This window comes from Thermobia domestica, chromosome 10 (assembly GCF_964235325.1).
Source record: "Thermobia domestica chromosome 10, izTheDome1.hap1.1, whole genome shotgun sequence".
NCBI lineage: Eukaryota > Metazoa > Arthropoda > Insecta > Zygentoma > Lepismatidae > Thermobia > Thermobia domestica.
Genome location: NC_137463.1, coordinates 198,779,755 through 198,800,530, shown reverse-complemented (window position 1 = coordinate 198,800,530; position 20,776 = coordinate 198,779,755). Strand labels below are relative to the sequence as shown.

Sequence of the window (20,776 nt, the reverse complement as noted above, 5' to 3'; positions counted from 1 at the left end):
AGATATGATTTAATCTTCATATGAACAAGTCTGTCAAAATTATCAATACTAAATATGCAATAATAGTTGACAAAATTTCCGTATTTTGATAATTATTGCAGTATGTATTTTGAAATGATGGTAAGTTTTCTGATTATCATTAAATACATCTTTCTTTTACCTGGATTTTTGCGATGTATATCAGGTCAAGAAATATTGGATGTGCTGCGGTGATTCATGGGTATCGAAGCGAATATATATATCTATCGAGGAATTTCATAGTTATTCTGCAGTTTTCCTTAAGGCTATCTAAATAGAACACAAATATGTCTTCTTCGAATTTTAAAAAAATGTATTACAGGTGAAGTTAAATAGTACATAGTAAATATGAAATACGAATTAATTACTTGGATATGACCGCAGAGGCATATCGCATCATGTATGAGTAGTAGATATTTACTGTATTTTGTGTTTCGTGAAAATCATGTTTATCAGAAGTCTGATTATTTTCATGTTCTTTTCCTTTTGTATCTGCTACTTGTATTACTATTAGTTTGTTAATAATATAATATCAATCATATTCTAAATTCTGGTAATTTTTCTATTAAGATTATTGTTAATAATTTGTTAATAACGTATCATGCTGCGCTCTGGATGATGGCTCCAGTATGTCGTCTTTAAGTCCCAATCCGACGTGTCACACTCGATATCAACGAATCCGGAATGAAATAATCTACAGATGCGTGTTCTTACGATCCCTGTCAAATAGAAGTTTTCCGTTGCGCAATACTACTTATTTCGAAAGACAGGAGCTACATAGTGTGTTGAACAGTACTATTACACCCTCCCCCTCACTTTGGAATTTCGAGGCAATACACTGCCAGTCGTTTGTGCTATGTATTTTCCGGAATAGACTGCAAACATTTTAGTTTTTACCACTTTTGGTACAAAGATATGAGAGTTTCAAACTGGGGGCTGCCGTTTCCACAGCCCTCCCCTTTTAAAACTCATATCTTTTACCGAAAGTGGTACAAACATTTTCCAGTATTTTTTAGTACAAAGGATTCGCATAAGTTTTGTTTCTAAATTCTAAAGGGGGAGTTGCGGAACGGGATCCCCCACTTTAAAAGTCTTATATCTTGTTGCCAGAAGTGGTACAAACGAATATTTTGCGGTACGTTCCGGTACAAACGTAGTACAAACGATTCGCATACCTTTTGTTTCGAAATGTCAAGGGGAGCTGTCGAAACGGGAGCCCTCCGGTTTAAAGCTGTTATATCTTGGTAGAAACGAAAATTTCTGTGGTATATTCCAGTACAAACGTAGTACAAATCATTGGCATACGTTTTATATCGAAATTTCAAAGTGTAGACTGCCCCCATTTTAGAACTCTTATACCTTTGTACTGGAAGTAGTACAAATAAAAATCCGTGTGGTAGATTGCGGTACAATCACAGCACAAAAGATTAGCATAGATTTTATTTAAAACGTCCAAGTTGGGGCTGGATTTTCCATAGCCCCTACTTTAAAATTCTTATAATTTTGTACCGGAAGTGTTATAAACGTAAATTGTTCCTCTAGATTCCGGTACGAATATAATAACAATTATTGACATAGGTTTTGTTTCAAAATTCCAAGGTGGAGCTGCCGTTTCCATAGCCCACACTTTAAAATTCTTACAACTTTGTACCTGAAGCGGTACAAACGTAACGTTTTGTCGTACATTCCGATACAAAAGTAGTACAAATGATCGACATAGGTTTTGGTTCTAAATTCTGAGGTGGGGTCTGCCGTTTACACAGACGTCAGCTTTAAAACACAAACTTTGTACTGGAAGTGGTACAAACGAAACTTCTTGCGGTACATTCCTTTACAAACGTAACACAAAGGATTGGCATTTGTGTGGTTTCGAAATTCCAAAGTGTTGGGTTTGTGGAAACGCCAGCCAGCAGTTTAGAACTCTTTTATCTTTGTACCGGAAGTTTTACAAACGAAAATGTTTGCGGTACATTCCGATACAGACGTAGCACAAACCACTGGCAATCGTTTCGAAAATTCAAGGTTGGAGCTGCCGTTTCTACAGTTCCCACTTTAAAACTCTTATAACTTTGTATTGGAAGTGGTACAAACGAATATTTTGCGGTACATTCCGGTACAAACGTAGCTCAAAGGATTATCATAGGTTTTGTTTCGAATTTCCAAGGTGGGGGTGGCGAAATGTACCTATTTTTTTATATTTTTTCAGCATATGAAAGATGAATTTGAGTCACCCTTTGTCTCAGTATACAGATAAAACATCCAGTAATTATGGCTTTTATCAGTAAATTGAAGAAATGGTAATATTAGAAAGACATTTTCGTATATGGGTTTTATTTTAATACAATTGAAGGCAGAAGTGGTAGATCAACCACATCTTTCAATTTTTGCACTTTGTAGAGAACAAATGACAGCATAGAGCAAAATTATTTTTTCTACTGACACCCTCTTAATACAGCAGAAAGTAGTCTAGAAGTATCCCTTTGATAATGCTCTGTAAGAAAATTTAAGAAAAGATATGACTCAAATGAAGATTAGTTTGTAACTTCCAAAGTCGACTTGTAGTAACAGTTATCGCATAAATAACATATTGTGCTTGATTGAAGAGAGTATGAACAAATGTAAACAGACAAGTATATAATACTATTTAATATATTAAATTGTCTCGATACATCTTAAATTCGGTTTTTAAAGGTTCTGCAATTCCAAAAGTAATAATTTGCAGGTAGAATTTAACAAAATTGTAATAACTTGTGTTAATGTTCCTTAGAATGATTAGGTTAAGTTCCAATATAATTAGAGCAAGTTCAGGTAAGTATAGCACCGTTAGGTTAAGTAGTGAAAAAATCATTTTAGGGTATGTTAGAGATATCAAAGGTAACCACAAATTAAGATATCCAGGTAAATATAACAAGATTTCCAAAGGGTAAGTATTTGAGAGCAGGCTTTTACAAAATAGGCATTACAACTTATAACATTGAAGTTTGTTATGTAATGCAAGTTATGTAATTTTATAGCTGTATTAATTCCTTAACCAAATCAGAGTTGATTCAGCATAAGGTTTATTCCATTAAATACCTGGTGTAATAGAGTCAACTTAAGTTGTTGCTGTACATTTTATTTAATGCTAATGTACTTTCATGAATACGTTTCAGTTGACCAGATGTTGAAGACGTCGAAGAAATTGACGATTATGATATTAAAACTTGTTGCAGAAACCAGTTACGTGAACAGCCTTCATAATTTCAATATACAGGCTAATAAGTTTTTCAGGAAATACCAGAAACTTTTATTTATTTTCCTATAAGTTGCTTCCCAACAACTGTCACATCTGAGATAACGGAGAATGCATTTGTTGCCACAAAATTAATTTTTGTCACAGACAAGCTCAACAAAAAGCGTAACTTAAGCGTTATATATTTTGTGTTGCTTCTCTACCATTAAAGCAATCAGCAACTTAATTTTGTCAATGCATATCACATTACAACTTACGAAAATATTTATTTTCAACATCTTATACTCCTGATTGGCCGGGCTGAATAGCTTGTGGCCTACATCTTTTAAATTATGCAACACAGAACCTAATTAAAACTCCGAATTGATTTTCAGAAACAAAGATAAACAAGATAAAACAACAACATCAAATACTATAATCGAAAAAAATATGTATAGCTTGGTGTAAGTCCAAAGCACTGGAGCGATACAATTGGCTATAGTCATATTTTTGAAGTACAAGACTACAACAATGGTAAGACTACAACAAGACTAAAGAAGGATGTTATGTACGAAAACACACTGTTGTTAAGTTATACTTTATTATCACACTCGTGTTACAGGATTCTTCTTATCCAAATTGGAATTAACTCTTGGTTATTCCATCTATCCAATCTAAAGCGGAGGTAACACGGGAAAATACACCGTAACCTGGATTGAAGCTGCAGTTAGATACCATGGAGTTGATACCCGCTACATATTTAATCCCATTTACTTCGCACGCTAGTGGTCCACCGGAGTCTCCCTATTACATAATAAACACACAATATGATACATTAATTCAATACTTCTAGTTTAGTTTCGAAACATAAAACTCATACTTGAATACATAGAAATCGATATGCATTAATCTTTATGACTTCCCCATGCCGTAAACGTCGCCAACACCTAGTGGCCCACTTGCGGATAAACGTCGATCGTCAATTTAGCAACGAGTCGAAGGATTGTCGCCAGTGTCCCACTTTTTCAGGGCTTCGTCGAGTCGAAACAGATATCTCGAGTTGGGGTGTTGAAGTTACCTGTGCGTGGCAGCGAGGACTTTGTTTTGGTCCGCCCTCCTTCGATTCGTTGCGGAGAATCGCGAAGGGACCAACACGAACTATCGCCAGTCATGTGCATGTGGTTATTATTATATTTTTTTCCTGAAGAATTGTTCCTAAAGTGAGCTCCGGGGGTCAAGAATAACATCTGCCTCAATATCATGAAGTGAACAATCTTGAGATAATTGCGATAATTGTATGAATTTAGATGGCAACCGTCGTCGATCATTAGAAACTGAGTATGGAAGAACTATGAAATAAAGTAAATAGACACGCGTCATTTTGTTATAAAATTACATGGCGAACGCATTTTATTTTATCCCAAACAGTTATCGTCTCCTATACATGGTTAAAGGAGCACTCTGATTGACCAAATTAAAAATATCTCAACGATTTATCCCTTTACAAGCGGCGTTTCCTTCATCGCCTCCGTGGCGAAGTCGGAAGAACACCTGTGCAGTAGTCATAAGGTTGGTGGTTCACACCCTCCGGGGTACTTTCTTGGTACTTTTTAGTGCTTTTTGGACTCACCTTAATGTAAACAAATCACACATATAGGCGATTTAACATATTTTTGGCGAGTAATTTTGTGGTTAATTAGCGTTTTGTAGCGTCTCTGCCACTGGTGGGCCGCTGGTGGTATAGTTTTCAAAAGACAAGAGGGACCACCGCAGATCGTCGCTGTGGTGCCTCCAATTTTTGGCGAAATTTCGCTAGCTGTCCATCGGTGGTTCACCGACGCTTTCGACATGGGTTTCGTTTCAAAACATCCGTGAATATAAATGATAACTATATTTTAATTAACAATTTATAAATAAAATCATTTCGAAGCACATTTAACTAAATAATTGAAATACCCTGCAGGAAACCTATTTACATAAACTTCGTATACATCGTGAGATTGGAACGTAATTAGCAAGGTATAATCAATGTTTTAGAAACTTTTCTGATCACAGTTTCAAATCATGTTCATACCTACAAACATGCAGACGAGTGGGGTACAATACTCGTTGGGAGTATGTTCAATTCAGTATTAACGTCGTGAAACAACTCAACTATAACTGAAATTTGTAGATTACTTATTAAAGGATTGAAATCAAAATCTACAATGAGATAAGTGAAATATATTCGCTAACGATTCCTAATGAACCTACTGTGAGTTTGGAACCTATTTTATCACTTTTCTCTGTTGTCTTCTTTGTCTACCATGATTTTGGGGTCACAGTGGCTGTATTTTAGAGAGTTCAGGTGTTTAGGGTCCCGAGTTCGATCCTAATCCCCGCAAAGTGAACTTTGTAGTGCACAAATACCGTGTGCGTGGGTTTTCTCCGGGTACTCCCGTTTTCTCCAACTTTCATCATTCCACCATTTCACTCATTCCTCATCATCATTATCTCCGTTATACCTAACCGGCATAACCATGGCACGTAATACTCAAAGATTTCATTTTATTTCATTTCTTCTACCATGATTTTTCATAACACTTGGTCTTGGGACTTGAATTGCTCGAATAGCATCGAGATAAAGTATAGTCCAGTCTCAATATATCCACGACAGAAAATTAACACAGCTTAAAATTTAGCAATATGAATGTATGCCAATTCCAGGTGAGTTTATTATTTTCACATGGATTGTATTCATGATGAAGTATGGCATGGAAAAATCAATGAATAACAAATAATGTACTTCGCCATCTTGTGATATATATTCAAAGAAGTCTGACTAAAGTAATCGCTACATTGTAATTTTATTGTCCAGTTAATCCCGAACTGCAAACACATATACAGTTGACGGGTGCAAATCTTTCAGCACACACACAGTATGGTCTGAATACCACCGATGTGATACAGTTTGCTCTCCCTGTTTTAGTGCATTTTCCAGTTTGCTATATTTTCCCGCAAACTGTATATATCATATGTTAAACGTAACAAAGCAGCAACTGACATTCGGGTGATACTGATAACTAGTACCTTATATGTATATCAAAATCTGCTTTTAATATGCAAATCTATTTCCTGAGATATGTCTTTAGGATCGCTTAAATGTTTGATTAGCTCTTTGTGTGTCAGTTAGGGATACACACACTCAGCTTAAAGTTATGACTTTAAGATTTTTGATAAGAAACAAGCAGTTGGAATACAACAATTTTCTAATATTAAGGTAAATATTTCGTATTTACATAAGTATTGAACAGAACGTACTGAACAAAGAGCGCTCACTACCTGTATCAAGAATTAGAATGCCAGTGTCTGACATAATTCTGTCGCCATTAGCTGACGTATTGAACAATCCAACGTAAAGACGAATCTTGTCAATTCAGAAGAGAAAATGTTGAATATTAATGTGTATGGGTGAGTGAGTTTTAATTGAGCATAAGAAACGCCAGGTGAACGAGGAAATACACTGCTTGGCGTTAAAACTGCAACGCAATATTATAGGGTCATTTTCATTTCACTTGTCGCTGATTGGTGGTTTTTGATCACGTGACAATTGTGATTGGTTATAAAAGTTTACATGGAAATTATATGACACGCTTCCACCGGAACTAAAATTTAGTCTCGTCCACGGTCACGGGGTATGGCGTCACTGAAATCGGACTTATAATTGGGACTGAGGCTCTCTGTAGTAAGAGTATATAGGACTACCTAATTTACATTTTTGGTCTATCTTGTTCCCATTAGTGGCTAACTATTTGTTTTTATTATTTATGAATGATCTGCCCCGTTATATTCAAAAATCCCATAAAATACTCTTTGCATATGATTTGAAAATATTAGTAGATGTGAAATCTAAAGATGACTTTCTACTCTTGCAACAAGATCTGACTAATGTACTAAAATGGTGTACTAGCAATAGGCCTACAATACATACTAATAAGTGTAAAACCATGACATGCAGTAGACGTGAGAAAACGTGTGACTTTACTTACATGATCAATGGAATAAGTTTATAAAACTTAGATACAAGATTTAGGTGTGATAATTGACAAAAAATAACCTTTTCGCATCATGCAGCAAATATTACTAATGATGCATTTAGAAATCTTGTGTTTCTTATCAGAACAACCAAACAATTTACGAATGTTAAACTTTTGAAAATGCTTTACTTTTCTTACGCAAGATCCAACCTTGAATATGCCTCACTTATTTGGAACACTTTCGTGAAAACACGCGTCAAAAATTGAACAGATACATAGCAAATTCATATGTTTTCTCACATACAAAATGACAAGTTTTTATCCAAAATATAAGTATATGGCAATTTACTTGACAACTTTATATTTCAGACACTTGAACAAAGACGGACGTTGAACGTCCTCATTTTCCTACACAGACTTTTGCATAACAAAATAGACTATACAGACATGATTTCAAATATAATAATTGTAGCGTTCTGAGAAGAACGAATGTAGAACAGTAAAAAAGAAGAAGAAGAAAGATATAGTATAGTGGAAGCGGGACATTTTTGTTTCATGGAACTTCAGTTTTCTAGGAAAATAATGTTTGTCTTGCCTAGAGATTACTGGAATGAGTTTGGCTATATTAAGAAGATGTATAATAGATATTGTACCAAGTAGTTGAATGTTGAGAATAAATGCATGATTTATTCAACGTGGGAATTATGTTTTTTTGTTATGAATGTTCGAGATCAAACACAATTATTGTCTGCACGTGGATCGGAGTCTGGTGGAAAATATAGTTAGGTTGTTGGTAGCAACTATTAGAGTGTAATTGGTGAAATTACAGTAAAGTACTTAAGCTTCGCAATAATTAGATTTAACATTTTTGGCGCATCAGCGTGGGGCATAGAGTTTCGCATTTTATATATTGCGAAGTGATAGTGTAACTAGTGAAACCACGATGGATAAGTTAATTGCATTACGGAAACCCATTCGTACATTGTATACAAGGACTATCATTAGTGCAAAAGAAGAATTGAAGCAGAGTGATCCGAATGAAGAAAAAGTAAGAGTGTATATTACGAAGTTAAATAGGCTGAGTATAGAACTTGCTGATTACGACACAAAGATTCTAGAGCAGTTGGCAGAAGAAGTAGAAGCAATTGACGTAAGTGTATATGAAAGTGAATATAACAGCATAGAAGAATATAAGTCAATGTGGGACGAAGTGCAAGTGTTATATGAGCAGCTCATTAAGTCACAGTACGAGAAAAAAAGTGAACAAGGCAGCAGTAATAGTTCAACTGGTTGTGTTAATTCATGCAAAAAACTGAAACTACCCAAATTAGAGCTTAAGAAATTTGGAGGACAGATTAGCGAATGGCTAGGTTTCTGGGGACAGTTTAAGAGAATACACGAAGACAAGGACATTGACAAAGAGGACAAATTTCAATACCTACTGCAATCCGTTGTACAAGGTACCAGAGTCTGGGAAGTAGTAAACAGTTATCCTCCTACAGCACAAAATTACGACAAGGTCATTCAGAGTTTGCAAAACAGGATCGGTCGTGAGGAATTGTTAATTGAATACTACGTCAGAGAATTGTTAGGGATTTTGATACAGAATGTTTCAAACCAATCCAACAAGCTATCGCTTCCTCGTTTGTACGATAAATTAGAATCACAGTTGAGAGCATTAGAATCGATTGGTATGGATAGTGATAAGTTCGCAGCAGTACTGTTTCCCTTAGTTGAATCATGTCTTCCCGAAGAATTCTTACGAGTATGGTTAAGGTACTCAGGAACTGATACAAGGAGCACTGAAAATGAATCAGTTGTAACGTACAGTGATAAAATGAATCAGTTGTTGAAATTTTTGAAAAATGAAGTGGAAGGAGAGGAAAGAATCGTTCTAGCACAAACAGGCTTCAAGGTATCAAGTAGTAAAATAAGTTACGCAAAGAAGGAAATTAGAATTGAAAACAAAATCCCCACAGCTAGTAATTTGTTGTCAAGTCATAAATTGGATACAGAAGCAGGTAAGAAGTGCTTATTTTGTGAAGAATCACATCGTGAACAGAACTGTTCCAAGGCCCGTGACATGTCACTGGACGAGAAAAAGAAAGTTCTTTTGCACAATAAATGTTGTTTTTTGTGTTTTCAGCCGTATCATCAAACAAAGTCTTGTAAAGTGAAGGTCAACTGTTTTAAGTGTAAACGAAATCATTTTTCAGTGATGTGTCCAGTGAGTGTGGAAAGAAAAGGTAAAAGTACCGGTGATTGTAAAGAATCGAAAACGTGTACGCTTACAAACCAACATCACTGTGATCAATATTTGTTACAAACTGTGAAAGTAAAACTGAATGTGAACGGACAAATGCGTGAAGTAAGAGCTTTAATAGATAATGGCTCTCAGCGCTCTTACATTCTGAAACGGGTCGCAAGAGAATTGAATCTTAAAACCCAAAGAAAAGAAACGGTGAAACATATGTTGTTTGGCGGAGTTGAAACAAATAAGGAACAGCACAATTGTTATACGATCACTGTCTGCGACATGCAAGAAAAGTTTTCATGTGAGTTAGAAGTGTTGGAAAGATCTGTTATTTGTGTTCAAATACCAAGTTTGAAGCCAGGACCATGGGTTGCAGAAATGAAAAGAAACCAAATTTGGCTGTCAGATTTCGGAGGTCATGACACAGAAATAGAATTATTGATCGGTGCAGATGTAGCTGGTCAACTTATGACAAATAAAGTGCATAAGTTAAAATGTGGATTAGTTGCTGTTCGAACTTTGTTAGGCTGGGTTATGATGGGAAAGGTCCCGATAAACAAACAAGATAGCTGTCATGAAGTTTCAACATTAAATGATATTTCACTATTGACACAGAATGCAAAGATATCAGATTTGTGGAAGTTAGACACATTAGGAATTTTGGACCCAACAGAAACAAAATCCAGAAAAGAATCGGATGAAGCGGCTTTGAATCATTTTAAAGAAACTGTACGAGTTAATGAGGAGCGACGGTACGAAGTCAGTCTTCCATGGAAAGTTTGTCACCCAGAACTACCTGACAACCGAATACAAGCAGAAAAAAGATGTGTTTTGGTTACAGAAAAATTAATTGTAAATGGAAAGTATGAAGAATATGAGTCCGTGTTCAATGAATGGTTGCGAGATGGAATAATCGAAGAAGTCCCACCAGATGAGGTTACAGATTCAGGATATTATCTCCCGCATAGAGCTGTTTTCAAAGAAAGATCAACGACAAAAATTAGACCAGTTTTCGACGCTTCGTGTAAAGTACGAAATTCACCTTCGTTGAATGATTGTTTAGAGAAAGGTCCCAACCTTGTGGAGTTGATTACTGACATTTTATTGAGATTTCGAGAGCATAAAATAGGGGTAATATCTGATATTAAAAAAGCATTTCTACAGATAGCTGTTAAAAAAGGGGATTGTGATCTTTTGAGATTTTTATGGTGGAGAAATTTTGCTGAAAGAAACTTAAAAGTGTACCTGCATCGTAGAGTAGTTTTTGGTGTCAATTGTAGTCCATTTATGTTAAGTGCTGTTATACAGTTTCACTTAGAACATGTTTCTTCAGAGTACAAGGGTACAGCTAAAAAGTTGAAAGAATCATTTTATGTTGACAATTGTGTTACATCAGTGCGTAATGAAGAAGAACTCACCTCATTTATTGAACAAGCTAAGAAGTTATTAGCTGAAGCACAATTTGATTTACGTGGATGGGAATATAATAGTGTAGATGATAACAGTGAAAATCATGACAGTACCAATGTTCTAGGCATGTATTGGAACAAACAAAAGGATGTTATTATGTGTGATCTGAATAGTTTAAAAGGTGTTGAAGAACCTGTGACCAGAAGGAAAATGTTGGCGGTAGCTCATAGCATATTTGATTCATTAGGATTCCTGTCACCTGTGACTTTAGTACCTAAACTTTTGTTACAAGACAGTTTCCGTAAGAAAGCAGGATGGGACGAGGAAGTATCTCCTGAAGTAAAACAAAGGTTTGATCGATGGGTAAAAGATTTATATCAGTTAAAACAAATAGCAATACCGAGATGTTTGTCGGTAGATGAATCAAGGAAGTCATGGTCTCTGCATATATTTTGTGATGCTTGTCAGTATGCATATGCTTGTGTTGTATACTTGAAAAGTGAACATAATGGTAAAGTCGTAGTCCAGTTGGTAGCCAGTAAGGCACGTGTTGCTCCTATGAAGGAAATAAGTATCCCTCGTCTTGAGTTGTTAGCATGTTGCATTGGTGCACGTCTTGCGAATAATATTATTAGTAGTTTGAAATTAAATATTCCCGTAAATTATTGGACTGATTCTACAACTGCGTTATATTGGATTCAAAAGAACGAACCATGGAGTGTGTTCGTGTTCAATAGAGTCAAGGAAATTCGTTCGTTGAGTGACATAGCGTGTTGGAGACACGTACCTGGTAATTCTAATCCTGCGGACCTTCCCAGCAGAGGTTGTAATGCCGCAACTTTTGTGAAATCCCGTTGGTGGGAGGGACCGGATTGGTTGAAGTTAAGAAAACCTGATTGGCCCACAGAAGAAAGCGCTTGCGACAAAGTTGAAATAAATAAGGAAAGAAAGAAGACAGTAGTTGCGATGACTGTACAGTGCGAAGATGTGTGGTATCTGAGACGTTTCTCCAAGTATCAAAAGGTGTTGCGTATGATAGCGTGGATGCGCAGATTTATTATAAATTGTCGGACTGTACCGGTTAACAGAAATGTCGGAGAGTTGACTGTACAGGAGCTCAACGCTGCAGAAAGGCGGTTAATATACCTCATGCAAAAGGAGAGTTTTAATGACGACAGTGAGAAATTGAAGACGTTGATGACTTTCAAGGACGAAGAAAACTTGATCCGAGTCAAAACGAAGATTGTTAGAAGAGATGATAAAGAGAACTTCAGGAGTCCATTTGTACTTCCGTCAGATCATGAGTTAGTTCACAGAATGGTTATGGAGGAACATGTTAGGATGAACCATGCAGGAACCCAAATTTTATTATGTAAGCTAAGAGAAAATTACTGGATATTGCGCGGAAGAAAGACTGTACAGAGTGTAATTCGAAAATGTGTCACATGTAGGAAACAAGACGCTGGAAGAATGACTACAGTTACAAGTCCCTTACCTGATGATAGAGTGCGCGATGCCTTAGCATTTGAGATAACAGGAATTGATTTGACAGGACCGCTTATATTGAATGATGGAAATAAAGTTTGGATAGTAATATTTACTTGTGCGGTGTATAGAGCTGTGCATTTAGAATTAGTGTCTTCCTTGTCTTCCTGTGAATTCATGCTGGCAATGAGAAGGTTTATTGCACGACGAGGTAGACCAAAGGTAGTGTACAGTGACAATGGAACGAATTTTGTTGGCACTGTTAATTTGTTTAAGTCTATTGATTGGAAAGAAATAGAACTGAGTTGCTCTGTATATAAAATTCAATGGAAATTTATTCCCCCAGGAGCTCCATGGTGGGGTGGATGGTGGGAGAGAATTATACGTACCTTGAAAAATCTGTTGCGAAGAACACTAGGAAAAGCTTCCTTGAATTTTGAGGAGTTGTCTACTGTTTTATGTGACTGCGAATCCGTAATTAACTGTCGTCCTTTGACGTATATATCTGAGGACACTGAGGATTTTGTTGCTTTAACACCCGCTATGTTCATACAGGATGTTCAAGAAGTTGGAGTGCCTGACTTGGACCGAGTGGAAGACACATTATTGATCAAGAGATACAAGAGGTTGAGTGCTATTAGACAACAATTACGAGACCGGTTCAGAAATGAGTACTTAAGTCTGTTGGTGCAAAAGCAATGGGATAAAGGACATGGTAGAGAAGTGCATCTGGGAGATGTTGTTTTGGTAGCAACGGAAGATAAGAAAAGAATTAACTGGCCACTCGGGAGAGTTATAGAATTGTGTCCTGGTGTAGATAGTCATGTTCGAGTGGTAAAGGTGAGAACATCAAGTGGAGTTTTAACTCGACCTATACAGAAATTATATCCTTTAGAGATAGTGTTTTCGACCGATCAAAGTAAACAGGTTTCGTCTAAGACTGTTGAGAAGATCGAAAACTCTGGAACAGGTGAAGAATCGATGGCAGAGCCAAGTGGTGATGAACGAAAAGTAGTCACTAGAAGTGGACGTGTTGTAAATGTTCCATTACGGTATTTGTTTTGATTGCTATTCGCAATCAAAAGGTGGGAGGATGTAGCGTTCTGAGAAGAACGAATGTAGAACAGTAAAAAAGAAGAAGAAGAAAGATATAGTATAGTGGAAGCGGGACATTTTTGTTTCATGGAACTTCAGTTTTCTAGGAAAATAATGTTTGTCTTGCCTAGAGATTACTGGAATGAGTTTGGCTATATTAAGAAGATGTATAATAGATATTGTACCAAGTAGTTGAATGTTGAGAATAAATGCATGATTTATTCAACGTGGGAATTATGTTTTTTTGTTATGAATGTTCGAGATCAAACACAATTATTGTCTGCACGTGGATCGGAGTCTGGTGGAAAATATAGTTAGGTTGTTGGTAGCAACTATTAGAGTGTAATTGGTGAAATTACAGTAAAGTACTTAAGCTTCGCAATAATTAGATTTAACAATAATCAAGGTTCCAACCCTCAAAACACACAATGGAAATAGTGGCCTGTTCAACTGCAGGTTGGGACAAACGAATGCACTGCATATTTCACCTACATTGACAATTTGTGATACATACAATAAAATTAGTAAGGGTTATAAAGATGTAGATATATTTACTTCTTCTGAAAAGTTGTTGAAAAGGGTAATACTGCCAATTTTGTAATATAAAAATCAAGGAAACTGTATTATTTCAACTCAAGTCTTATTTTAATTGTACTCGTATATTATATGTAGACACTATAATTGGGCAGTAATCCTGTTGTGTCGATAAAAATAAATAAATAAATAAACATGTGGTCTTCGAAAATGTTTAACCTAATTCACATATTGCAATATATCGCTCTGAATTGGATCAGGTTTAAGCTTAGCGTCCTACCAGTAACGTTTCTATATGAGATGTGGACTTACAGCTTAACGTGATATCCGATATATCGAGGAATCGAACCTGGGACTTGCAAGACAAAACACTTCCGCCAATCACATAACTCTGAGGGAGGTCTGTAATTGTTATGTAAATAAGTATATGATGTTCTTTTTCATAGGTTATGAGTATATTCCGGGAAATTTAAAACTATTCAACCCGAGCTCTCATTGTATGATGTTACTTATGTGGTAGTTTTCAGTCAGGTGTCATGGTCCTAGTTTTGTGCCTCAGGATCCTTGGTCCTCTGATTCATGCTCGTACTCCTGGATGCTATACTTTGAGATATTCGTTCTCTTGAATGGTGTTTATAGGACTTCTGTACGTATCATAGGATGATTGTATGGATACCCAAAATTTTAGACAATAATATTTGTTTCCTAAATGTGCCAAACATTCAAATTTGAGAGCTTTCAATATCTATATTAACTAATTTTGGTAACGTTTGAATTAAAAGGGTGGTCATTTTTTTTCCTGGAATGTAGATGAAGGACATGGTGCAGGAATAATCTTCTAAATTATATTAGACAAGCGTTTACTTCATTACATAGGTCAAAAATCCCTAAAAAATACAAATTTGGTACGTTTGTATGCTCTAATCAAGGTTTTAGGGTCTATGTATAAGTTTGGTAGAATGTATGTCCATGGCAAGATACCTAAAATGATGTATGTATGAACTTGACATTTTCAATAACAACAATATTATACCCTTGCGTTATCATTAGTGCATGAAATGACATGACATGACATTTTTGAGTTTTACGTCCCAGGGTTATGCCGGTTAGGCTAAAGGAGACGGTGATGATGAGAGATGAAGGAAATGGTGAAATGAAGAAAGTGGGAGGAAACGGGAGAACCCCGAGAAAATCCACGCACACGGTGTTTGTCTGCCACAAAGTTCACTTGGCGGGAGCAGCGTTTGAACCCGAGACTCCTAGCACCAGAGGTGAAAGCTCTACCACTGAGCTACCGCGGCCCCTATTGTTAGTGCAGACGAGTACAAAATGACATAGCATGTCTGTTTATTATGCCGAATTCCGTGAAATGATGTATAGAAAAATTTACGAATTTGGCAATTTCTGAGTTAAATGTCAAGCTTATATTTTTAAGTCACCATTAATGTACAAGAGTTCTGAGCTTGATTTCTGAAGACAGTTTAAATAGCTCTAATATTAAGGTAATTATTTTGTATTTAGGATTACTTGTACTTAGACCTATTGAGATTTATAGTAAAAGTTTGCTGTGTACATTGTTCACCAGAGCGAATGATTTACCAAAGTTTAAGGTCATGTTAAAATCATATATTTTCCTGACTATGGTGCGAGCTCATATGATTCGTATTTTAGAATTATGTCTCAAATTACCTTAAAGATTCCGCTTATTTTAAAAAAAATAAATAATAAATTTAAATTGTTTAAACTAAAACATTCCAAACCAAAATTCCTAAGCAAAAATAAAACTCTCAGCAAAATTTTGAAACATAAATTTCCAAACTAATCATTTTCAAACAAAACAATATCAAACCAACATTTCCCAACAGAAAACATTAAAAACAATAGTTCCAAGCTCAAGATATTTAAATTAATGGCTTTTAGAAATGTTAAACAGTTTTAAAAGTGATTACTTAATCGGATTGCAGAAGAGAAAGTAGTCACCAAGAACTTTGAATTACGTCTTAACCCTTTCACTGTGGAAGGCGACGGAAAGAAAATTTCCCTAACCTGCGAATGTCGATTATAGTCGACGTGTTAAAATTTGTCTGTATCTTGGTTTTATCAATTGTAGTCGCCAAAGGTTTTCTGTGTGATTTCTATCGTTTATCGAAAACAATAGAACACAAAAAAATTGAACGGTATAATTTTGGCGACTACTCTCGACAAAGCCAAGATACGGACAAACAAATTTTAACATATCGACTATAGTCGACAGTCGCAGGTTAAGGAAATTTTCTTTCTGTCGACATAAGTCGACTTCCTCTGTGAAAGGGTTAAGTAAACGCCAATAATTTTAAAGTGTAGAATTATTGTTATTGAAAATAAATCAGTTTTAACAATTATTATCAACTTAATGAAAGTTTTATATTCAAATACTTAACTACACATTTTAAATCAAATATTGACAAACAATATTATAATAGGAGACACGTTTCACAGTTAACCGGCAATCCTTATCCGAACAGAAGAAAGAAAAAATTATAATTACCTATTGTAGTACATAACAGGTGACAGTATAACGTCTAAATAACTTGAGAGAATAATTATTGCCTACGTACGAGATCCCTATTCAACAATCACATATATGTTTGGCATATAGAGATTACAGTAAATTAGTAAATGAAACTTTTGCGCGTAATTTTTTGTCCCAGTTTCTCTACTGTTACTCTTCAACTTTACTCCTTTACCTTCTGCTACTTGCAAAACTCTTTAGTATCCAAAGCATAATAAGCCAGACTTTACTTTGTCTTATATGTATTTAATAACGATTGCAAAATCAGTCTATTTTAATCAAACAGAAAAGAAAAGTAAGAACTTTAAAAATATTACCACTTCTAGTATATGAGCAAGATTTCCTGCTGATTTTGTACAACAATAGATCGTGTTTGATAACACTTGGAATTTTGGTTCCAAAGTAAAATATTTTTTTGCTACAGTAACCAAAGGAAGATGAAATAATTGATATGAACGAAGTAAAATATACATGATTTTAACAGGCGCAAAAAATTCAGAAATGTGCTGTAACAAACTATAAATCAGAATATTGCGAAAACTAATAAACCGGAAGCTGATGTTGTATGACTCGAATGTAACATTCATAACACCTAAACAGCACAAGATCTAAACGGCATAAGAGCTAGAAAATATACGCATTAGACCTACATTTTTGGTATTGTGGCGTTTAGTGTGGATACTTTTGTACGCCAAATGACTTTTAGGTCTTATGGCGTTTAGATCATCTACCGTTTAAGTCTTATGCATTTTTCACTCACTTGACTTAGTTCTGAAATTCGCCACCACTACTCTATACTGGCACGCTGCAGTAATGAGTTGAAAATAAAATCACGAATTAATAAGTTCCAATATTAACAGCTACATTTATAATATCAAAATTAATACTATTCTCATAATTTGTTTGTAGTTTTACAAACATTAAACAATATAACTTTTTCATTGTAAGAATTAATTGAATAATTGGTTAATAGATTAGCTTCATTAAAATGAAGATACGAGATCTCATGACAAATTCTTAAAGAGGATTAAATGAAAATATGTGAAGAATATTTTTCGAGGCTTTTCTTAAACCAAGTAAGCATTCAGAACTGCAGTATATCTCCCGTGGAGTACATTTTATTAAGAGTAATACAAGAACTCACTCGAAATTTCCAAGGTAGGACAAAAGTCCACTGAAGTTCTCTTAATTAGGACAAAACGAAACTAGAAATTTCACAACCAAACATTAAATACCCATTGTATACATTAAGAACATAGTAAATTTAAACTTCAAAGAACATTTATTATGCAGTACAATTACTACATTTTACAGTGTGTTGTAATAGAGTTGATATGTATTAAAATATCAACAAATAACACTAAAGTTCTAGTGTAATATGTAACAAAATACGTATGAAAAAAACAGTAAATGTAGCCATCACGTTTAATAATAATAATAATAATAATAATAATAATAATAATAATAATAATAATAATAATAATAATAATAATAATAATAACTACTTCTCCAATATGATGTATCTGTGCTATTAATGCGTTTATAATCTTGAAAGAAATCTCTTGGTTTGCTTTTAGTTTTTGAATAGCCTGCTCCCAAGGAAAAATACATATCTCCTGGAATAACCTGCTGGCTACATCCATAAATGAGTATTAATTGGTTTCCGTATACGTATGGTGTCGTAGTCTAGCGTCTAGTCTAGCGTTATTTATTGATTGGGTTGCTCACGAGACGAGACGGGACAGGATTTTCCTGACAAAATTTGACTCGAAACAGAGCTAGTCCAATAGAGAATTATACATTTCTCGAGTCGAGAAATCACTTTTACAGCACATTTTGGTGTCTTAACAGCCTCTAATCTTATCTTGTGAGCATCCCTATTTCTTGATTTTTTACCGTTTATACAATTCGATGTAGTAATTATACTGAATAAAATTGTGCCTTCAATTTGAAATAAGTTTTTCAGTAATAACTATTAGAGAAACCTATAACTATACCTCAACTGTTTTTTTAAAACTCTTATTTGGAATAGAATATGCTTTTCTTTGTTACATATGTCTTTAAATAAATACCTACGCACTAGTTGTATTAAAAACTCGAATTCTGATTATGTTCTTTTGTTTTTGTAAGGAAAAATAATATTTCTGTCTTTATAATAATAATATAACAGTGTGAATTTAATGTTTACGTCAGTTTTATTTCATTTGCATTGAGATCGATCTGGCAATCTTATAAAACTCGGATTCCTCTTTCGTAATTACGGGGATGTGAAACTCAAAAAAGAAAAAAAAACGAACTCAGCTATTGCTTCTAAACTATTTCAATGGTTCGTACCTTAATACTCCCCTTCCAAAACCAGAGTTCTGGCCTGTTGTTCTTGTTTTAATTAAATTTATTTTAAATATATTGTAAGGATCTCCACATCACGACAAAAGTACATGTCAACACAACACGTGTTATTGATTGTAAACAGCGTAGCAGACGAGAAGCCGACAAGAGAGACACCGAGAAACGCCGAAAGAAGACGGACATCACGGAGAACCCGAAGAGGACAGATAAAAGGTTGACCACTGAGGGTCCCGGCATCAGTCGACCAACTGATCAATTAAGCAACACCTGCCCTGAGGTCGCATTGGACTAGGGGTACACCTAACCTTACCCGAAGTCGCAATGGACTACGGATCCTTATTACAACCAAGCCTCGAAAAGTTGCGTTGGGCTGAGGGGGCTATCCTTCAAGACTCACCAGAATCACCGGGTGCCTTGGAGACTGCCTTGAGAGAAGGGGCACTGTGTAAAACACTTATTTCCTCTCATCTAGTCAATAACAAAATATACACTATTTTTCATTCTTTGTAATCAAAGACATTTGAATTTAACAAATTTTATAATAAACTGATGAAGAGGAAAAGACTAACCCGGACCGTCGTTTAGCCTCTACATGGTGGAGGCGCCGGGTATCGATCCCGGTACCTCCCGAAGACAAGAAAATACAATAGGCTTTAACTTTATTTTTTATATCAACATGATATAATATGTATTTATACAAATTACTTGTAGGTCCTAAGCTAATATTTGGTTCTGTAATATCGAACTGTATATCTAATATTTTGACAGTATTCTTGCCATGGAAGCGTTGGTAGGGCCACAAGAAATTTTCAGGTATAGTGCCGTTTAGCTTTTATGTCGTTTAGGTGTTGTGCAGTTTAGGCATTGAACCATCAAATGATCTTTAGTCCTTGTGCTGTTTAAGACTTATGATATTTGGGTTTGTGCCGCTAAATGATATTTAAGCATGTGATGTTTATGTTTTATGCCGTTTAGGTATTTTACCTTTTAGGCTTTGTGTCGCGAAATGAGTTTTAGGTTTTACGTCGTTTAGGTGTTTGCCGTTAAGGGATTGTGCCGTTTAGTCTTATGCCGCGTCCCCTTCTCTGTGAGATAAAACTTAATTTTCTGTATGAAAGTACGACGTAGCATGTTGTGAGCAAGGTTACTAGAAGGTAAGGTTGGGCTATACGCACAGACGTTTCGCTCCACGTTTTGCGTGACGTCACCAGGGAGGAGCAGCAAGTAGGTACAGAGGTGTACGAAGCAGCCAGAATCTTTTTTTCTTTCTTTATGCATAACATTTTCGCTGTCACAACATTCTCCTACACATAAACTACAAATAAATAAATAATAAGCCAGCAATAAATAGAACATCTTCTTAACGCAATTTATATTATGGAAAATTAACAATATATTATACCTGTGTTGCATGATCATTCATTTATTTTTTGATGAGATAGATAATTGTTGAATTATAATTACATTTTAAATATATTTATATCTGAAATGTTACTGTGAATGTATTTAAGCAAAGTCGCAGATAAATATGTCTTTTAAAAGGGCATGGAATGGAACAGCTGATGGTAAACACTATTGCATCTGCCATACTCCCCGGACATTCCGCCATCCCAGTATCAGCTGTTCCATTCCTTAAACAATCACCTTAGAGGATACAAGTTCAAATCCCTAGTAGATGTGTAAAATGAACTTGATAATTTCTTCACTTCATGGCCCACCAAGTTCTACAACAATGGAATCTATGGCATTCCAGATCGTTGGTAGAAGGTCATCAATGCCAATGAGGAGTATTTTAATTTTCAGGTAAGTCTTAGGTGATATAACGATGTTCAAAGCTGGTGTGTGAGAAACAT

At 35.3% G+C, this 20,776-nt stretch overlaps 1 protein-coding gene across 1 annotated transcript in view; it reads right to left on the bottom strand.

Annotated features, from left to right (window-relative positions):
• Positions 1-3,821: 3,821 nt before the first annotated feature.
• The window catches only part of LOC145661733 (chymotrypsinogen B-like), a 215,205-nt gene continuing 198,250 nt past the window's right edge, over positions 3,822-20,776 (bottom strand). Inside the window, exon 8 of the mRNA XM_081727067.1 lies at positions 3,822-4,033. Coding sequence (XP_081583193.1) covers positions 3,875-4,033 — 159 coding nt within the window. The 3' untranslated portion in view covers positions 3,822-3,874. The remainder of the gene's footprint in view (positions 4,034-20,776) is intronic.